We start from the raw sequence: 23458 nt of genomic DNA, 5'->3' as shown, positions 1-23458 counted from the left end.
GATATCCCTGTATTTATCATTAAGAACAATCACAAAATGCCATAGTATGATATATTCTCACAAAACGTGGAAAATTCATGCAAAAAATGAGGGAATTAAAGTGGGAGGAAGAGAGTTAGCACTTACTAATATGTACATTTATCTGAAAATGTACTTGTATAACCTCATTTAATGATGAATTGCTTGCACACATATTTAGGTTATGCATTCTGATTTATAACAAGATTTCAAATCCTTTATTTCTTTCAATATGCACAGGATCAAATGAGCATGGGTAAAACAGAGTATGCAGAGAAGTGTAGTAGTTAAGTAATTATTCCAAAGTCATATAGTATATTACAATATTAAGACTAAAAACAAAGTCTTCTGAATCTCAGTCTTCATTGTTAGGATTATGATGTGTAATTTTCCTGTGTTATTTCAAAAGACAGAATACAGAATAGGAGGTAGGTTTATACCTAATATAAAAAAAGACTTTCTAAAAATCCAAAGATGTTGAACAGTAGAATAAACTACCTAATGAAATCCTACAAAGAATATTATTGCTTTGAATGGAAGAATAATGTAAGTGCCTCTAAGATTACATTTAATTATAAGACCTAATAATTCTTAACTTCCTCAGTCCTACTAATTTGAAATGGGAATTTTAGGTATTATTCTTATTCCAGGGAAAATCTAGTTATTATTCAAATAGCCCTATAAAATGAAATGAGATTAGGTGTTTTGAAATGGAGACTTTTCTCAATATCTCAGATCAATATTCACTTTGCTATAAATCACATAAATCATGTATAACCAGTGACTCCTGGTATCTGATAAATTACAAGATTACAAAACAAGATAGATGGTATGCATTTATCTAACATTTTAAGTATTTGAGTTTGAGTTTGTCCAGAAAAAAATAGCTTGTATAAATATCAGAAACTATTGGAGACATTGCGGGACTACATTTGGAAATTCATCAACCATTCTGATTTTTACTTAATGCTTAAACAGTTTTTGGGGGGCCACACAAGGCTGTACTCAGGACTTACTCCTTCTCTTAACTTCTGATCGTTTTGGTAGCCAATATGGAATGATTGGGGTTTTTTTTGCTTTTGTTTTTTGTTTGTTTGTTTGTTTGTCTTGGTTTTTGGGACACATCCGGCGTTGCTCAGGGTGTCTGCTCAGAAATAGCTCCTGGCAGGCACGGGGATTTGACACCGGGATTCGAACCAACCACCTTAGGTCCTGGATCGGCTGCTTGCAAAGCAAACACCGCTGTGCTATCTCTCCGGGTCCGGAATGATTGGTTTTGAACACAAGTATACTGTGATCAAGGCAAGTATATTATCCACTGTATTCTCTCTCTGGCCTCCTCTTTCTTGTTTAATTTTAGAATTTATGATTTTGTTTAAACACTAAAGGCATTTTAAGAGGTAGAAAATATGAATGTATAATGAAATGCACTTGTCTTTTCTAATAGGGGAATTCCATAGAGACAACACAAACAGTCCTTGCTCCAATCCCCCTGGATTATTTTGGGTCATATATTAACCTCCTCCTATGATCAAGAGAATGATTCATGTGTCTGATGGAGAGGCCTGGATGCATTCTTTGCCAAATATTAATATAAGTGGTAGGTACTTTAGTACCATAACTAATGAATGACATGCAGAACCTAATTTGAAGGGGAAACAGATGGCTGCATCTTTCTTGGGCTAATTTTAGGATCCCGAAATAGTCCGTTTTTCACACAAACCATCAGTGAAACCAAATAAGATGCTATGTCACAGGAAAAATACATGAGGAAAAAAATACGTGGTCTACTGTAAGGCAAAGACAGCACTAATACTCCAACCCACCCTGCTCCATATCACATCTAATTCCTTGTATAAGATAGCAAAGTCACTTCAACCTCTTTTCACAGAAATGGAGGTTGAAACCCAACATGGGAATATCTAAGAAGAAATGAGTTGACAAAGCTTATTTGCAATCACATGTATTACCAAATGAAGTTGCATCATATAATAGGTAAATTCACATTCTCATGAATATGGAGGACTTAAGATTCTATCAGATCTCATTAGCAATGGAAAATGAGGCTAAGAGACTGTTTTACTTAAATATATAGAATGCCAGCTCCTCAACTTCCTGCTCCATTATTTTGTCTGATGAAAAATCCCTTCCCCCTCCACTCACTGAGGCATATACTTGTCTCAGGTATTTATCATCATAAACATGAAGGAAAAGTCCCACAACCCAGGAAAGATACCTGAGGTCTAAGGGAGTTATGCAAGAAGGATAAAGAGAATACTTTAGAACACAAAGTGCCTACCTGTTTTCCATCCAGTGTGTAGAGCTTCTTAACAACCCCAGTCTCCAATTTGATGGCTTCGGTGATGTCAGTGAGGACTTGCTCAAATGAGTGGGCTGTTTTCTTGTTCAGAAGCACTCGGACAGCCTTGCGAGGCTTGACTCCACTGCGGATGATGGTGACCAGCTTGGGTCGCACAAAGTCCTTGTTTTCCCTGGCCTGGGCACTGTTGCTGCTGGCCAGAGACTGGGGGGCTTTCATGTTGGCAGATGTCTTCACATTAACGGACCAGTTGGGATTGACATTCTTGGTGTACTCCACCTTTTTAAAGAAGTTATCTGAGGAACAGACATAGCTTTCCCCTAAGGGAAAAAATAAATATTGATCAGTTTAGTAATGGATCATATGAATTGCCTGTCTAAACACACTAATATACACTGATGTTAAAGTAGGTCTTGAGGTAATAGTGATCATCACAAATGTTAGATATAATTTCTTATTGTGCTCTATAAAAAGTTGGTTCATTCAAAGTCAAGGGCAAGTAAACATTTCCTCAAAAGATTCTTTATAATAATGGCATATGCTTCAACAGATGAATAGCTAAAGAAACTGTGGTACCTATACACAATGGAATATTATGCAGCCATCAGGAGAGATGAAGTCATGAAATTCTCTGATACATGGATGGACATGGGAACTATTATGCTCAGTGAAATAAGTCAGAAGGAGAGAGAAACACCAAATAGTCTCACTTGTCTATGGGTTGTAAGAAAAATAAAACACATTTTTGCAATAATGCTCAGAGACAAAAAGAGAGGAGGGCTGGAAGGCCGAGCTCAAGACACGAAGCTCACCACAGAGTGATGAGTGCAGTTAGAGAAACAACTACATCGAGAACTATCCTAGCAATGTTAATGAATGAGAGAAGTAGAAAGCCTGTATAAAGTACAGGTGGGGATGGGGTAGGGAGGAAGTAGATTTGGGACATTGGTGATGCGAATGTTGCAATAGTAAAGGGGGATGTTCTTTACATGACTGAAACCCAACTACAATCATATTTGTAATCAAGATTTTTAAATAAAAATATTAATAAAATTGCCTATGCTTCTGAATACCTGAAGGTCTCCACAGAGGCCTAGGGAGTGAACCCCCAAAAAACTGCATTTTGAAGCTGCCCAGTGAGTAAATTCTGGCTGTGGGGGTCGCTGTCCTATAAGCTGAGCTCTCTGGCTTGCGGAGGGTCTGCCCTGCTGTCAAAAACTGTCAACTAGAGGCAGCAGAAGAGCAAGGCCACTTCACTTTGCAGCTGAGCACTCTTTCGAACCAATGAACCCCAACACAACACGTAGGAAAATCGACACTACAAGCATGACAATGGGGAAACCTTGCAGGCAAATACCATGCACAGAGAATGAAGACGAAAGCTTGGATGATGTAATAAATTCCAACCACCTGATTAATCACTAGGATAAGGAATTTAAAATAGCAATATAGAAGATGTTTGAAGAACTCAAACAAAGCATAGATCTATCTGAACAGAACACAAAAACAGAAATCAGAAAACTCCAAACTGAAATAACAGATCTGAAGAACACGGTAGCTCAACCGAAAACCTCAATGGATGGCCACGCAAGCAGGGTAACAGCAGCTGAGGAGAGAATCAGAGTACTGGAAGATGTGATGCAGAAAAACTCAACACAACAGAAGAAATTGGAAAAGAACCTTAACAAATGAACAGGCAATGGAAAAAGTACTCAAGGAATGTGAACAGATTAAAACAGAAGTCTTTGATAAACTCAACAAAAACAACATAAGAATCATTGGAGACTCAGAGACTCAGGTAGGAGATCTCCAGGAAGAATCAAATGTCAAAGACAACATCAAAGAGATACTCCCAGAGTTAAAGACTACATGCAATCAAATCCTGCATGCCCTAAGAGTACCAGCTAAAAGGACCCAAAGAAAAACACCCCAAAACACATCCTCATCATAATGACAAATCCCACAGATAGAGATAGAATACTGAAAGCAACAAGATCAAAAAGGGAAATTACATTCAAAGGAGCTTCCCTAAGACTTACAGCAGACATGTCACAAGAAACTCAAGGCCAGAAGACAGCGGTGGGATATTGTGACAAGACTGAATAAAATGAATGTCTCACCGAGAATACTGCACCCAGCCGGACTCATGTTCAGGAAGGAAGAATACATAGCTTCATAGATAAAAAAAAAAACAGCTCAGAAAATTCAGAGATGATAAACTACTATTAAAGGAAAAACTGACAGGTCTGCTTTAAGACAAGAGAGACCAACAAACACAGCAAACTTATCTACAAAGATGACATTAAATCCTATGAAAATCATGTCCCTAAATGTCAATGGACTACATTCACCCATTAAAAGACACAGAGTGGGAAAATGGGTCAAAAGGATGAATCCAACCTTCTGCTGCCTACAAGAAACACATCTGAATAGTCAGAACAAACATAGACTCAAAATCAAAGGCTGGAGAAAAATCATCCAAGCAAACAACACCCTCAAAAAAGCTCGCGTGGCCATATTAATATCTGATGACACCAACTTTATACTCAGAAAAGTGGTAAGGGACAAAGATGGACACTATGTACTAATCAAGGGATATGTGCAACAGGAAGAAATCAAACTATTTAACATATATGCACCCAATGAGAGACCAGCAAATCATCTAATACAATTACTGACAAATCTGAAAGAAGACATCAATAATAACACAATAATTGTGGAAGACCTCAGCACGCCCCTATCAACACTTGATAGGTCAACCAGACTGAAACCCAACAAAACATACTAGCCCTGAAAAGAGTAATGGAAGAAAGAGGACTAGTAGATATATATAGGACACTCCATCCCCAAAAACCTGGATACACATTCTTTTCCAATGTACACGGGTCATTCTCCAGGATAGACTACATGCTGACACATAAAACATACCTCCATAATATCAAGAAGGATAGAAATCTTGGAGGCTACCTTTGCTGACCACAAGGCTCTGAAATTAGATGTGAACTACAAAGCCACAAAGAAGAAAAACTTTAACAATTGGAAATTAATCACCCTGCTATATAACAACCAGTGGGTCCAAGATGAAATCAAAAAGGAAATAAAAACTTTCCTGGAAACAAAATATAATGAAGACACAAACTGCCAGAATCTATGGGACACAGCAAAAGCGGTCCTGAGAGGAAAATTTATAGCTCTACAAGCACACATCAGGAAGAAAGAAGAAGCATACCTGAATAACTTAATGACGCAGCTCAAAAAATTAGAAAATGACCAACAAAAGGAACCAAAAATAGGGAGACAGAAGGAAATAACAAAGCTGAAAGCAGAACCCAATGAAGTGGAAAACCAAAAAACAATCCGAAAGATCAACGAAAGCAGAAGTTGGTTCTTTGAAAAAAATAAACAAGCTTGATAGACCATTGGCAAAACTCACAAAGAAAGATAGAGAGAAATCTGATAACCCGTATTAGAAATAAAAAGGGGGAGATCATGACAGATATTGCGAAGATCCAAAAGGTAATCAGAGACTACTTTGAGAAACTTTATGCTTCTAAACATGAGAACCTGGAAGAAATGGAAAAATTTTTGGACACTTATAACCTTCCACATTTAAGTAAGGAGAATGTAGCATATCTAAACACCCATCACTACTGAGGAAATTGAAACTGTAATCAAACATCTGCCCAAAAAGAAAAGCCCATGCCCAGGCAGAGTTCTTAATGAATTTTTTCAACTCTTTCGAGAGGAGCTACTACCAATCTTAGAAGGCTCTTCCATGAAATTGAAAAAACGGGAACACTCCCAAACAGCTTTTATGAAGCCAACATCACCTTTATACTCAAACTAGACAGAGATGCTGCCAAAAAAGAAAATTACAGACCAATATCCCTGATGAATGCTGATGCAAAGATCTTCAACAAAATCCTGGCAAATAGGATCCAATGCATCATCAAGAAGATCATACATTATGACCAAGTAGATTTCATCCCTGGAATACAAAGATGGTTTAACATCCATATATGCATCAGCATCATACACAACATCAACAAGAATAAAAATAAAATCACATGATCATGTCAATTGATGCAGAGAAAGCATTTGGTAAGGCTCAACACTCATTCTTGATCAAAACTCTCAGCAAGATGGGAATAAAAGGAACCTTTCTCAATCTAGTTAAATCCATCTACCACAAGCCAATGACAAATATTATCCTCAATAGAGAAAAACTAAAAGCCTTTCCTCTAAATTCTTGTACAATACAAGGCTGTCTGCTCTCACCACTCCTCTTCAACATAGTGCTATAGCGATCAGGCAAGAAAAATATATCAAGGGGATCCAGATAGGAAAGGAAGAAGTCAAGCTCTCATTTTTTGCAGACGACATGATACTCTAATTAGAGAACTGTAAAGACTCTACCAAATAGCTTCTAGATACAATAGACTCATATAGCAAGGTGGCAGACTACAAAATTAACACACAGAAATCAATGGCCTTTTTATACACCAGTAAAGAAAGGGAAGAGAAGGAAGTCAAGAAGGCAATCCCATTCACAATAGTGCCACACAAACTCAAATATCTTGGAGTCAACTTGACCAAAGACGTGAAGGATCTATACAAAGAAAACTATAAAGCCCTGCTCCAAGAAATAAAAGAGGACACACGAAAATGGAAACACATACCCTGCTCATGGATTTGCAGGATTAACATCAATAAAATGGCAATACTCCCCAAAGCATTATAAAGAATTAATGTGACCCCCTTAAAAATACCCATGACATTCTTCAAAGAAGTGGATCAAACACTTATGAAGTTCATCTGGAACAATAAACACCCTCAAATAGCTAAAGCACTCCTAGGGAAAAGGAAAATGGGAGGCATTACTTTCCCCAACTTTAAACTGTACTACAAAGCAATACTTATCAAAAGATCATAGTATTGGAATAAAGACAGACCCTCAGATCAGTGGAATAGTCTTGAGTTCTCAGACATTGTTCACCAAACATACAATTGCCTAATTTTTGACAAAGGAGCAAGAAATCCTAAGTGGAGCCGGGAAAACCTCTTCAGCAAGTGGTGTTGGCAGAACTGGTTAGCCACTTGCAAAAAAGCGAACATATTTCTCCAGTTAACATCATCTACGAAGGTAAAATCCAAATGGATTAAAGACCTTGATATCAGACCTGATACCATAAGGTATAGAGAACAACACATCGGTAAAATACTCCATGGCATTGAGACTAAAGGCATCTTCAAGGAGGAAACTGCACTTTCCAAACAAGTGGAAGCAGAGATCAACAGATGGGAATACATTAAACTGAGAAGCTTCTGCACCTCAAAAGAAATAGTACCTAGGATACAAGAGTCACTCACTGAGTGGGAGAAACTATTCACCCAACACCCATCAGATAAGGGGCTAATATCCAAAATATACAGGGCACTGACAGAACTTTACAAGAAAAAAAATCTAATCCCATCAAAAAATGGGGAGAAGAAATGAACAGACACTTTGATAAAAACGAAATACAAATGGCCAAAAGGCACATGAAAAAATGTTCCTCGTCACTAATCATCAGGGAGATGCAAATCAAAACAACAACAACGATGAGATACCACCTCACACCACAGAGACTGGCGCACATCACAAAGAATGAGAACAATCAGTGCTGGCGGGGATGTGGAGAGAAAGGAACTCTTATCTGCTGCTGATGGGAATGCAGTCTAGTCCAATCTCTATGGAAAGCGATATGGAGATTCCTCCAAAATCTGAAAATTGAGCTCCCATTTGACCCAGCTATTCCACTCCTAGGGATATACCCTAAGAACACAAGGGTACAATACAAAAACCCCTTCCTCACACCTATATTCATTGCAGCACTATTCACAATAGCCAGGCTCTGGAAACAACCAAGATGCCCTTCAACAGATGAATGGCTAAAGAAATGTGGTACATATACACAATGAAATATTATGCAGCCCTCAGGAGAGATGAAATCATGAAATATTCCTATACATGGATGTACATGGAATCTATCATGCTGAGTGAAATAAGTCAGAGGGAGAGAGAGATGCAGAATATTCTCACTCATCTATGGGTTTTAAGAAAAATTAAAGTCATTTTTGCAACATCCTCAGAGACAATGAGAGGAGGGCTAGAACTTCCAGCTCACTTCATGAAGCTCACCACAGACAGTGGTGAGTGCAATTATAGAAATAATAACTGAGAGCTACCATAATCATGTGAATGAATGAGAGATCTGGAAAACCTGTCTAGAGTACAGGTGGGGGTGGGGTGGGATGGAGGGAGATTTGGGACATTGGTGGTGGGAATGTTGCACTGGTGAAGGGGGGTGTTCTTTACATGACTGAAACCTAATCACAACCATATATGTAATCAATATGTTTAAATAAAGGAAAAAAGAAAAAAATTAAAAGTTTCAGATGGAAAGGCAGGGGAGCATGCAGGAGGAAGTAAAAAATATTAATAAAAATAATGGCATATGTAGGTGAAAAAAATTAAGGCATTTTAAGAATAATAAATACACGAAATGAAATGTAGCATACATTAAGTTTGTTACCATCTAGCCACTTTATTGAAGTATTTTAAATATATATTTCTTTGGGTAGCGGAAGGGTAATTCCCAAGCAGTGTGGCACTTTACTAACTGGGACACTGGTTCAAGATGAGAGTTGCAGAATGCGAGTAGTTCTGAGCCTCTGGTGTTAGGATTACCCAGGCCACCTTCTAAATATTGGGGGAGCTTCCAGAGCAGTATCCAATGATGCTGGTGGGGAAGATGTGTTAGCAGGGATGAAATTGGTGTCTGGCATATGCAAAAGATGCACTCTGACCTCTGCATTTCCTATCTAGCACCTTTATTTCTTATTGTCCCATTTCTGTTTCTGGAATTAGAGCCCCATTCCATTGTTAGAAGACAAGGAGAACTTCAGCTTATTCAATTTCATGAAAATTAAAATCATTCTAATAAACATGCATATTTAACATTCAGTGCATACATATTTCCAAGAAGTCATAGTGTACTTTGCACTGAGTATATGGTCTGCAATTCAACATGGGAATGTGGAATATGTGTGCGTGTGTGTGGTTAATGTATATTTATGTAAAATTGTGTCCTTTCCCACTCACTTCCATACATAGGTAGAGAAACTTAACAAATTGCACACACATATACATGCACACACCATTCTTCATGTTTTCAAATGTGAGTCTTGCTGAAAAATATTCTCTCCTGTTTCTATTGCCCAACCTCATCTTTCATCTTCCCAAATGCTGTACACTAGAGCTCTAGACTTAGGTTTGTCTTTACTAATGCTCACCCTTGGCAGCCATAGATAATGAAGTAGAGATGGGAGAAAACATACTAGAGCCTGATTTATTCACTGGAGGAACAAAGTATCATCTTCACATTACTTAGAAGAAATGAATAATTCAGCAGAAGAAATTCAGGGCCAGATTCAAGAGAAGGGGATCAGACACCTGGGACTAGAAGCCAAAGGACAAAGGAAAGGAGGCTTAGCCTAGGGGAAAAATATTGGCAAAGGTTGACTTTGCTGAGGAAAATGCAATCGCTCCAGGGTGTACAGAAGTTCACCCAGAGGTGAACTACAGAAAACCATTATGATGTAATCAGGCTAAAATGATCAGTAATAACTCTAAATACATAAATAAGTCAATCCTTGCCAGTACAAAGAAAACATTAACCATAATTATTGTCTGGGCCAGTTGTTGCTTTGGTCTCAGCAGGAGAACATCATAGAGACACTTAGAATTACTGGGCTGATAATTCACTCTCTTGTCAAATATTTATTGCTTTTCTGTTGTGCCAAAACCTTTAAGTCATGTTAATTAATAAATTCCTCAGTGCCAAAAGCAATTCAGTCAGATTTTCTAGGACACCTTTGAGGTCACTATGGGGGGGGTGCTCTAATATATGCAAGATGGTTTCCAACACCTATTTGAGTCATAGAAACTGCTAGCGTTTGTCATGACTGAACAATGGGGATGGTTTGCAGGCAAACACAGGTGCTCTCCCTGGCTTGAAGCACATTTAAACATTCAGAATGAGGCTATAAAAGAATAGAATCTCAGTAAATCCTAATATCTCTTCCTCTCTGACTATTTCAAACCAACCCAACTGCTTAGAAACTGACATGTTTAATTTGTGTTTTAAAAGTATGAAAAGCCCTTTCAATATGCTCTCATATTTACAGTTATTACTCCCACACACTGGAAATGGACTTTGCCTTTACACTGCATCATAATCATAAGTGCATCCTAAAAGGTCTTTGAGCCATCTGTCTTGAATTCAGATGTTTTCTGTACCTTGTCATGTACTTTAATAATGTCAGACAACTGCTGGGCTGGTATGTAAACTTCTGAGGCTATATATTTATGCTTTCACTTGTCCATAGTCTCCTTTGGAGAGTCAGCTGTGTGGTGATATTAGGAAACTAGATTTATGCTCATATCTCTTAAACCTCCTAAGCCTCTGAACTATGAATGTGATGAGAATGAGCATGATCACAGATAGCTATAGTATCAGATGGCAGCTAAAAACTTTCCAGAAGACACAGCCCTCAGCAAAATCTATGTTGATCACCTTCAAGCAGTATATTTTAGCCTCTCTATTATCTCTCCTTTTGACTCCAATACATAGTAATGGAAAATTGGAGGACTGGTTACAGGTATGATATCAGGCAAAATGGGGTGTCGAGTACTTTCTAGGTGTGTGCCCTTGGCCAAGTTGCTGACTCCCTTGACTTTAGGTACTTGCCTATAAAGAGAAAGTGATACTCATGTCATAAATTATTTTGGGGAGGCACAGATAATATGACAAACAAGTGCTCAGCCTAGAACCCAGTACTAAGTAAGCTCTTGTCAATTTTGGAATTAATATTAGTGTTGTTGTTGTTATTGTTATTGAAGGCCTTATATGAAGGAATATAGATAATAAAAAGGAAAGAGAAATGAAATAAGAAAAATTATTAATAATATTTTATATAACTATTTTATATACATTTTATATAAATAAGAAGAAAATATAGAGATAAAATGAAAAGAGGAGGAGAAACTGAAGGATAAAATGGCAAGGGCAACCATTCAGAATGAAGCTATCATTATAGCTATATAACATGAACACTGAACTGCCATGTTTCAACACTAATATATCCTGCTGTTTGAAATAAAAGGTTCTATAGTTGCTACAAATGTCAAATGAAGAAGCTTAGAAGCTATTCCACAACAAATTCACTGCTGTCATTGCTGATGTACATGGGGAGGAAAAAAATTGAAACTTCATTAAAAACAGTTTTAGGTTATATGTGCATAGCCATGTTCAGTGAAACACTAGCCAAAATATAAAAACAGCTCAAATGTCCAATGTCAGATGAATGAATAAAGAAGTTGTGGTATATGCACTGTGGAATACTATGCAGATGTAAAAAATGTCGAATTCTTGCAGTTTGCTGAAAATTAAATTAAAGTAGAGAGCAACATGTTAAGCGAAGTCAGAAGGATAAATACTGGATGATTTCACTCATCTGTGGTATAGAGAGAGACAACTAGAATGGGGGTTTTAGGGGCCAGAGAGATAGCACAGTGGCAGGGGTGTTTGCCTTGCACACAGCTAATCCAGGATACATGGTGGTTTGAATCCCAGCATCCCACATGGTCCCCACAAGCCTGCCAGGAGCAATTTCTGAGCGCAGAGCCAGAAGTAACCCCTGAGCGCCACCGGGTTAGACCCAAAAAACAAACAAACAAACAAAAGAATGGGGGTTTTAAATAATGACAAATTCTTAACCCTAAAGTTCAGAACTAAGATTACCAAGGAAGGTTGGCAGTGCATGTGTGCGTTTGAGCATATATGTTGATAATGAAGGGACTAGAAATATGGGGTTTGGGTTGTTCTTGGGAACTTTTGTGGTGGTGAAGTAGATGTATATAGCAACATCATAAACATCAATGCTATTGTAAATATGTAAACTAAATTATAATTAAAAATAAAAAATTTAAGAGAATAAATGTCAGTGTTGCAGTGATTCCATTTTATAAAACATTAGAGAACATTAAAGACATTTTAGGTGTCCAGGAAAATAAAGGGAGAAGAACAGACATTTGCTTTGTAACCCAGCCCAAACATGTATAACCTGCTGCATTTAAAGCATTCCCCAGTAGTGGGCAGGATATTTATGGTGGTAAGGTGCTAAGTGGTGAGTCAGACAGCAAGTATTTAAACCCCAGCCAGGCATTTCTGAGCTGTGTGACCTCAGGTGAGTCACTTATCTCTGAGACTCAGATTTTCAATGTGTCAATAAAAGGTATTACGCAAGTGACATCTGAGTTCTCCCAGTCCCAAAAGCCTAGAAAAAATAATTTTCTTTTCTTCCCGATCACAAACAGGTCTGCTATGGAATTCAATATCAAGGATATCAGAACCCACCACTAAGGACTCCCCACTTTCAATACTGAAGATATCAGATGTGAAGTTTTCTAAGTGATCTAAAAAGATCTTTTGTTTGACTTTGCAAACAACTACAAAATCTGCTGCCAGAGCTCAGTTCCTTTTTTTTTTTTTTTTTTGCATTCTAGCTGCCTGGTACTTGGAATTGTCTTAGATATGTTTAACCTTCACACAGCTGGGTTCCTACCCTCCCCAAATTTCTAGGGTCCAATTTCCACCTAGAACGAATTTCCTTCTAGTGAATCAGAGTTGAGTGCCTTGTGTCAGTTTACAACATCCTTCAGGGGAGGGGGGTAAGGAAATTAAGTCCCGAAAGCAGGAAGGGAACAAGCTGTAAGATGGAGATGATCTAATCTCTATCTCTTTTCACTTTCAAGAGCGGTTAATTTTCAAGAACACTAAACATATTTGTATGTTTTCCATGCAAAACCACTTCTGCTGGTCTTTCTGTCTTCTTTTCTTATTAAATTTTAGTAAAATAATTGTGATTTACCAAGTTATTGTCAGTTGAGATGTAGGTATATATTTCAACACCAATCTTAACACCAGTTTCAACTCCCATCCCAGTATTGCTGTTTTCTTTTCTAAGACCTGCTTACACAAGTAGAGAAATATAAAGTGGTACTGTATAATATTGTGGTAGCAACCAATGACACATCTATCCCAGGAATCTTAAAATATTCCTTTGAGAGTTTTTGGTAGTGATAGTGCAGTAACTTTGAATGCCACTTTGAATGCCACAAGCATAAATATTAATACTATGTAAACCATATCATGTCCATAACACTAAATTTAATTAAAATCTTATATAAAATCTTGATTTTTTGCAATATGTTTGCTTTAGTACTTAGTGTATACATTAGTAATGAGGTGCATCTAAGTCATTAGAACAAATAACTTATGGTAAATAAATGCAATTCTCAACAATAAATATGGTTTTCACATTCTACATTCTCAGAATGATAGCCCTAAGATTTATATGGGTATATGTATGCAAAGAAATATAGAAATAATTGTACAGAATATGAGAGGAAGAAGAATATTAGCATAATGAAAGGTTATACAAGACAAAAGGAAAATGTATTCTGGATTTTATTCATTAGACCCACTTAGAATATTGCTAATACATATTTGGCCACATACTAAATAGCTTCTCTAAAACTTAACCCAGGAGCTGTGATAAATATGAAACCAAAACTCTGATTTTGCTCTAAAATGCTTTCTTTGAAATTTTATCTAGAAGCACACAGATTACTAAAAGCTCTAAAATAATAAGTATTATAGACAACTATGGCTATTATCCAACTCTCCTTTCTTTTCACTTGGGTTAAATATGAAGTAATTGAGCTACTTACAAACAAGGTATGTTCTATATGTCATTACTCCTTTAAGTGCTAAACATAACGAGGGTCTCTGATTTCCTTGGGACTCCTACTACAGTAATTAATTGAACAGGACAAATTTGATTACCCAATTCAGTATTTTCCAAGTTTCATATCTCAAAATAACCTGGAAAGAACTGTAAAAAAAGAACTGTAAAATCATGGACACTAAGTCTCTAATCCTGATAGGAATTCTGATTCAATAGATATTGGTGTCGTCAGTGAATTTGTATTTGTTTAAAGCTCTCTAAGATTCTAGGATCAGAAAGCTAGCTCAAATAAGTGACTTATCCCTGGATTGGCAAGGCATTCAAAGCCTTGAATTTGATACCCTACATGATTGTCCTCCATGGACATAGAGCATAGTCAAACGAAGACCAGGTGAGTCCAACTACTACTGTGCCTGGCACACTACATCACTGCACCCAATTACTGAACCTTCAGGCCAGCTCCACTGTTCTAAGTATTCCTGAAAATGACCCTTCGTGTCCCTAAACACTACTAAGGAGCCAACACCCCCCAAAATGAGTAAATAACATTTTTCTATACTTTATATTTGGAAACCACTGGTTATTTCCACTTCTCACTACTACTACTACTACTACTACTACTACTACTACTACTACTACTACTACTACTACTGTTAAACATATGTCATTGACAATGTAACAATATCATAGCTTCCGTATTACCTTGTTCATGTATTTCTATGATTATTATATACCTTTATCCATAAAAACCACTAAGATGATTGATAGATGAAGTAAAAGATGTTATAATTTTATAGATACACAATATATTATAACACATACACAAAATATGGTTTATATGCAAAATAGAACACAATATAATCATAAAGAGGAATGAAGCACTAATTCAATCTAAAATGGATGAGAGTTGTGAACACTGTTAATTGATTGCAGTCACAAAAAGTATAGTATATTTTTTGAGGGGCCACACCCAATGACGCTCAGGAGTTACTCCTGGCTATGCGTTCAGAAATTGCTCCTGGCTTGTGGGACCATATTGGATGCTGGCGGATGGAACCAGGTCTGTCCTGGGTCAGCCTTGTACAAGGCAAATACCCTACTGCTCGGGCCCCAGCAGTGTATTTTTTGTTTGTTTGTTTGTTTTATGATCACATCAAGGGGTGCTTGGGGAATACTCCTGACTCTGTGCTCAAGGGTTGCTCTTGGAAGTGTTCAAAGGACCATCTTATGCTGGAAACTATGGAGTATATTTTTGTTTTGGGACCATATTCTTGGCATTGTGCTCAAAAGTTGCCTCTAACAGGCTCAGGGGATCATATAGGATGCCGGGAATTGAACCCAGGTCCATCCCAGGTCAGCTGCCAACAAGGAAAATACATAATATCTGTGCTGTAACTGTGACCCCCGCTATGGAGTATTATTAAATATTTTAATTGTGTAGAATAGAAAATATATAAGACAGAAAAACAGTTTTTCCTATAGTGAGAGAATGGAGGAAGTAGGAAATGACAGCTCTTTGGTACAGACTTAAATTGGGGCTTGATGAAGTTGATCTAAAATTAGATAGTGGGATGGTTGTAACATTGGTACATTTTCTAAAAATTTATAGCACTTTTATTATACAATTAAATGGACTATTCACTTAAATGGGTGAATTTTATGGCATGCAAAGTATGCCATAATAAACTTGTGATTACAAAGAGAATGCATTATAGTAATATAAGGACAAGCCTTTGACTATATAGATACCTAGTTGCCATAGTTACTCAAATGGATTGCTACCCTTTATTGAATGCTATTATGTGCCAGTCAAAATACTAAATGTGACATTATCCAGTGTCTTGTTTAATACTTAAATCAGGAATTCCCAGGCTAAATAGGAAAAAAAAATGAGGTTCAAAGATTTTAAACGATGCTCCCAATATCACAGCACTGGCAGTTGGTAAATTTTCAATTCAAATCAAGTGCATCTGTTTTCTGCTAAATTTTTCTGCCTCTAAAATGTCTCTCAAAAACAATTTGGTATTTTTAATTTTGTGCTTTATTAAGGTTAAAAAAATGTAAGAAACATTTTCCCTGTACTCCTCTGCATGAGAGCAAAATAGAGAAAAGAACCCCCTTTCTTTGCCTCTTTATCCCCAAGTCCCTTTCCATTAGACCCTGTGGTGGCAGAACAAAATTTCTAATTATTATCCCAGAGAAAACTCAGAATTTCTTTGACTAGAATATTCTAGGAATGGGAGAGTTTAAGACCCATTGCACCTTGTAGTTGTATATGGCTGTGAATAAAAGCAACTGAGTCCTATGTACATTCTACAACATAGAGGAATTCACGAGGAAATATTACCATCACACCCAGCAGTGGTAAATTACAGAAGTCATTTACCTAATGTTAATCTAGCAGCAAAAAGCTCAAAGGAACAGAAATCTGCCATTTTAGGAATCATATTTATTAATTATACTGAACTGAGATAATTCCCAATGATAGCAAATGAACACAACCACACACACATACTCAGATAGACCAGAAAATCCTGGGTGTAAATCACATACCACTGCTTTGACCTTGAGTAAGACATGTTTAAAAAGTGGATTTTGGGTTTAAGATCCATGTGCATGACAACTTTCTTATGTCAAAATAGGAACATTTAAATCCTCACTCCAAATACTATGATATTTGACTCAGAACTCCTTCCTAATGTATATTGTGGATTTTAGATGATTATGGCAAGTAGAAATAAGGATTTTCTGAGTGACTCAGGGTGTTTCTTTGTGAACATTATTTTAAAAACTGATATTTTATTCAGCCATGCATGTCACAGTAACAAAGACACACACACACACACACACACACACAAACACACACACTGTCAAATATCCTGTTGGACAGCTCCTCCAATGTAGCTTAAGGCTTTCAAATTTGCCCTGGCTTTTCTTTATTTTAAGATGTGCTTCACAATGCCTAATCAATGTTGAATAAAATCCTAAGGATTTTATATGCCTGGCAATTCAGCATATGACCAAATAATGAAGTCTCTTCAGAATGATTTTTCAAGGTCAGCTATGTAGAAATCCTCCGATGTATATCCTGACATCCAGATCCAGTATCCATATGGACACTGTCTTTTTTAAGTAATTGACCCTAAATCACTGAACCTAATTTGAGAAATAGCAGCTACTTGCAAGAATGTGGTCATCTACAAGGAAATCCCCTATGCTCCTTTGTTTAGAAATGCCATAAACCTCGAAGCAGTGAAATGGAGGCAGGGTACTCCCACAATACATCATTTAACATGTTATTTCACCTTTCTTTCTTCGTATTTCATAATTTGGTTTTCCTAGAAACCAATCTGATCTAACTAAACTCACATATGCTCACAGAACAGAAGGAATAAGCAATGAGTGCTGAACAGTGAGGCAGTGATTTGGGGAAACGTTTTTTGTTTTTGTTTGTTTTTTTTTTATTAGCCACTACTGGAAGCTGCTCTTAAAAAGCACTGTCAGGTTAAACCAATTACATTTATCATATCAATTTAAAAGTGGTGGATAGAAGGTAAATGAAACATCCTTTACATAATTGATTTAATACTACAAAATTATAATAATGCATTGTTCCATGATCACTTTTTCATATGGTCACAATAAAATGACATTTTGGAGCAAGTTTTTGTAAGAGCTAGGATTCCTCTTATTTGGAAGGTAGGAATGCAGGATGTCAGAATTTTCAGCAATCTAGTGATAAAACTCAATGACAAAAGACAAAATCTAGAGAGGATTTAAAGATATTTAGATCCAACAAGTCAGTTCCTCGTCTAATCAAGGTCTTTATTAGAATACCAAACATATCTACAGCTTTCTTTGCTATTTCTGCCAATGACCTCAGCCCTAAGGGCACACCCTGAAGTTGGTCTTTGAGATGCAACAGCTGAGTGGTGACCACTTAACTAAATGTATAACCCTTTGAGAATAGGTCTAGGAAGCCTGTCTTTTAGACTGCATACTTTGATGAAGTGTCCAGCCTCTCACTGGTTCAAAATATTTTTGGCCAACCCTATAAAAATCCTGCCTTTATTTGATACGAATGATATCACCGTCTGCCTCAATATGGCTCCTTAAATTTAATTAACACGATGGACAGTCACCATTACAATTCTGATTTTCTTTTGCACACCCTAGCAGATCAACACAATGATCCCACCATCCACATTCAAACCCAGATATGAGAGAGGGAGAGAGAGAGAGAGAGAGAGAGAGAGAGAGAGAGAGAGAGAGAGAGAGAGAGAGAGAGAGAGAGAGAGAGAGAGAGAGAGAGAGAGAGAGAGAAAGGAGAGTCATAATGTCTGGATTGATGGTTATAGAATCACAAGTTTCAGCACCACCCTGAAGGGTTGACAAAGATATTTTCTAGTTGCCTTCCATGAAATCTAAGAAATGTCTCCATAGACCACGATGCCACCTCCCACCAAAGGCCACCACCCCCCACTTTTTGAGGTACCTTCCTCCAGTTCATCCATGCTCCCGATTTTCCTGGATCCATCGATGGTGTAAATGTAGCGTACTCCCTGAGGAAGGTTGATGTTGTCGGACAAAGATCGAGTCAGGTCAGCCAGCAAAGCGTCGAAGCTGCGAAAACGGTCAGAGGACACAGCATACACAATCCCCTTGAAGTAGCGGTCCCCATTGCGGTAGAAACGTACCTTCTTGGCTTTCTTCTCGTTACTCAATGCCTGCAAGGTTCGGGTTCGGTAGAAACTACAATGGGCGCTATGAGTGGGACTCGGCAGCCCATTCATCCGAGAGCCTCGCATGTTCCGGGATGTTTTGTCTCTTTCATCAAAATGTCCAAAATCAAGTTCCATATTTTGGTGGAACCGCAAGACCTAAGTGTCAGAAAAGGGGAGGGGAATGAAAACGAAGCAAATCAAAAGGACACAAGGTGGGGGGAAAGAAAGGAATTCAAACATTCGTCGAATCTACTTCTGCAATCTGCTGTTTATTAAAAGCACTGGTTGGAAAAAAAAAAGTCGGTGACCCATCTGCTTCTTGTCCCTGACCTGAAAAATATTGATCTTAATAGAAAGAAAGGAGGGGTGACGGGTGATGGAAGGGGGATGGGGGTGAGAGATAGGGAAGGAGGCACTTTGGGTCCTGCTCCAAACACAGGAGAGGGAGACATTTTGAAGGAGCTTAAAACCCCAGGATTTACTGACAGTGACTTCTATCAAATTGGAACTTCTGTCTAAATATTAAAACTGTCATCTGTTCCCTCACACATGCCCACATGACTAATGGTTGTAAATTAATCCATCACCTGATAGCATTCTCCTTGAAGAGCAAAGAAGGAACTAGCCAAGGTCAGTATCTCTGACTTAGGGGACAGTTTTTGCACCTGGACAAAATGATTAAGGGGGAGAATATTTGAACTTTATTCCAACCCCTCTCCTCTGCCTTGATATATGGTCCCCTCCCCCCTGGAATAAACCAGAATTTCCCTTTAAGGGGACAGTCTCCAGAGATTACCCAGTGTCTTTGTGCTGCTCTTCGACCCTTTTTGCCACAAAGCTGGTGTAGCTCTCTGTCATAATTCAAAAGAAATAGCTGGAAAACATGATTAGATCAATCATTCAATTCGCCAGCTATTGGTCCTGCTTTCCCGATGGTTCACATTGGTCATAGAACCCTTTTTACATTGTTTGCTTTCAGATGCTCTTTCTCCTCCCCAACAATATCACACCAGCCCTTAATGGAATCATTTAATTGCGGGAAGATTCCCAAAGGAGTTCCTTCACAGCATGTGGGACCATGGTGGAAACAAGCACCCCTCTCATTGTTCTGGATTTCTGCTCTGACTGAAAGAGCATCTTGCTCGCACAGCACAGCGGGCAATTCACACCCAACTTGTCTCTTGTCCAGCTTTATTAACTGAGGCAAAAGACGACCTTCTACCGGGGAGACACTTCTATTAAACCATTACAAAAACAACAACAACAACAACAACAACAACAACAAAAAGCAAGGGAAGCAAAGAGAAAGAGAGATGAAAGAAAAGCTCCTGATGCTTGAGAATTCAGCTAGCCAGAGCCTAGTGATGAAACTATTAACATGCATCTCACAGACCGGGATAAAACGACTCTAGATGCAACCAGGGCTCAGCTGCCAAACACTGCCACATTGAGATCTTTGCAAGAGACACGGATAGGGAAGATAAAGGAGGCTGGGTGCCTCGCCTACCTGCCAGCCTCACCCCCCTTGTTTTCCCCCAATGACACCATGACCTGTGCTGAGCTCAGCATTGTCTCTGCCAGCCTCCCTGCAGTAGTAGTGACCCCACCTCCTCAAGGCAAGGAGCAAGCATTTCCCCAAGCATGCCAGCAATGCTTGCTTTGCTTTCCCTTCAAGTAGGACCAATCCTCTGAATAAGCATCACAGTGAAGACAAAGGAATGACGGCACACTCACTTTTTCCCAAGGAAACTCTCAGATAGAAGGGTAGGAAAAATCCAAGAAAGTAAGGCAAAAAATATGAAATAAATAAAAGAGAGGACAAAATAGAGAGAGAGCATGCACACCACACAATCTGCCTTGTGCTTTCTTGTGTTCCTTTGACAGCCTTTAGATTGCTGCCTGAAAATCACTTCAAAGCCCCACTCACCGGTTTTCTGCTGGTTGGGTGGAGATGCTGAGAGAAAGAAAACCAATCTCTCTATGCCTTTGTTGTCTGAGCTCCAAGCAAGAAATTCCTGCCAGGGTGGAGAGATGCCTTCTAGGTCCTAGTGCCTTGTCCAGCTTCTCTATAACTCACGATTCCTGACCCACCACCTCCTAGGATTAATTGCATGGTTGTTTTCAACTCATGCCCTGCTATGAACAGCTAGAAAGGTTCTGTTTGTAACCAACGGGAAATTGCAGTATAGCAAAGAGATCGCCCATGGCAAGTCTCAGGATGCTTTAATGAGCAATGTATTAACAGCCTTTTCTTTGAGGGAAATGACAATTTCTCTGGACCAAAACCTGGGCTTCATGTCTCTAGGGACATTCAACCAGGATTCTAAAAAGTGTCACTCTTGCTTTCTTCTTGGAATAGAACAATCAAGCCTACAAATTCTTTAAGTCATTTTAGTTCATGCCTCCAACCTGGTTGTTTCGCAATGAGGTGAATAGTATATGGGGATTAGAACAAGGAACAAAGAAAAATAGTTTCAGAATGTCATTGAGGATAGAATTGATAAAGGATCCCCAAGATATGTCAGTCTCATATAATAGTTTGGTTAACAGAATATGTAGCATTTATCTTTGAGAGTCTAACTGTACAAATCCAACTAAAAGACTTTATTTTTACCTGAAGTTGTGTCTGATGGCTGTAAGATAAATATTGATGAATCTTTCCTCAAACTTCTGAATGTTACCAATTGGCCTCATTGCAGCAAATATGTCATAAAGGGCCAAGAAGTGTCCAAATTAGATTAATAAAATTAGGACAAACTGTAACATACAAGAAGAAAAAGTTGAGATATGAAATAGTGGAGAGAGACCCATCTTCAAAATTGGGGCTACATGTATTCATATATAATAATCCTTTTTCAATAATCATGTTGTATCTTTGTTTTTCAGCATGTTTGGATTTAACAGTATGCTTATAATTATATTCTATTTAATTCCTACTATTAGTCTTTCTGTTTATATATAGCCGCTGAAGGTTTGGTGTTAAGAGCATTCCATTCATATGATTAACTGTAAGTTGCTTCAGATTAGAGGTGTTTTTCTTTCCTTTTTCAGGAAAGTGTTGGTGCAGTGAGGCTTAAGTGAGCTGTTGGGTGGTCCAACTCAAGTGTGCAACCTGTCCAGTCAAGTCCTGCCAACATCTGCTGCTGGTCTCAGTTTCTAAATAAATACCTCAGGGAACTGCAGTTGTCTGCTTGTTTCTTATATTCAATTCTGTTTTACATCTTTGTGACATCTTTAAAAAATTAGAATTGCTGTTGGTGTGATAGCACAGTGGGCAGAACATTTGCCTCACATGTAGCCAACCTGAGTTCAATCCTCAACATCCCATATGGTCCCCCGAGCCTGCCAGGAGTGATTTCTGAGCACAGAACCAGGAGTCACCTCTGAGTGCTGCCAGGTGTGGCCCTAAAAATAAAATATAATAAAATAAAATAAAAATTATAATTATACAGGTAAGAGGCCAAGGGAAGAAAGCAAGGGCATTTGGAAATTACAACTAATGATTACAACTTCTTTATGAAGTATGTTAATGCCTAGTAATGACATCGTTGTCTTGTATACCATACATAATCTACAGTGATCGATTATTCATAAAAATCAGAATAATTTGATTATAAATAAGAACAAGATAGAAATTATTTTATTTTATACTTACTCTAGCTTGATTACACCCACTGATACCAGTATGTCCTTTTTTATTAAGCCACTGTGAGATGCATAGTTTTAAAGTTATTCGTGATTGAGTTTTAATCATAAAATGTCCAACACCCATCCCTTTACCAGTGCACATTTCCTGATAACAATGTCCACAGTTCCCACTGGCTCCCTCACTTTGCCTCTACAGCAGACATTTATTTTCTCTCTCTTCCTCTATCACTGTTATTTTTTTCATTTTAGACATTGTGGTCTACAACATTTTTACTGAAGGAGTATAAACTACAAATAAGTGTCATCATTCTATGTCTATTCCTCTCCCTCTGACTATTTAACTCAGCACAACATTCTCTAAATCCCTCCTTGTATAAGCAAATTTCAAGACATCATTTTAACACATGTGTAGAATTTCATTGTATAGCTGTACCATTGTGTCTCTATCTATTGATTTTCTTGGATCCATGTATTATTTTCTGATTCTGACTTGTGAATAGTGCTGCAATGAACATAGGAGTGCAGAGGACTATTTTGAATTATGATCTTGGGTGCCTAGGTTATATTACCAAAACTAATATTGCTGGGGTTTTTGGAGGATCAATTTCTAGACTATTGAGAAATATCCATACTATTTTCCAAAACAGCTTGACCAGTTCATATTTCCACCAGCAGTGAATGAGTGTCCCTTTCTTCCCACATCCATATCTGCATTAGTTGTTCTTGTCCTTTTTCATTTGTATCAGTCTTTGTTGTTGGAGTTGATAGTTCCTTGTTATGATATGCATGTCCCTGATGATTGTGGAATATTTTTTCATGTGTCTTTTCGACACTTTTAATTCGTTTTTTTTTCTGGTTTTTTTTTTTTTTTTTTTTTTTTTAGTTTTTGGGCCAT

At 37.8% G+C, this 23458-nt stretch overlaps 1 protein-coding gene across 1 annotated transcript in view; it reads right to left on the bottom strand.

The window, feature by feature from the left end:
* The window catches only part of DCX (doublecortin), a 151235-nt gene extending 130375 nt beyond the window's left edge, over window positions 1-20860 (bottom strand). Inside the window, exons 1-3 of the mRNA XM_049767601.1 lie at window positions 20843-20860; window positions 18687-19071; window positions 2318-2658 (exon numbers count right to left, since the gene is read on the bottom strand). Of these exons, the coding sequence (XP_049623558.1) occupies window positions 2318-2658; window positions 18687-19050 (705 nt within the window). The 5' untranslated portion in view covers window positions 19051-19071; window positions 20843-20860. The remainder of the gene's footprint in view (window positions 1-2317; window positions 2659-18686; window positions 19072-20842) is intronic.
* Between the last annotated feature and the right edge of the window lie 2598 nt (window positions 20861-23458).

This window comes from Suncus etruscus, chromosome X (genome assembly GCF_024139225.1).
Source record: "Suncus etruscus isolate mSunEtr1 chromosome X, mSunEtr1.pri.cur, whole genome shotgun sequence".
Classification (NCBI taxonomy): domain Eukaryota; kingdom Metazoa; phylum Chordata; class Mammalia; order Eulipotyphla; family Soricidae; genus Suncus; species Suncus etruscus.
This window is presented reverse-complemented; position numbering and strand designations above follow the sequence as displayed.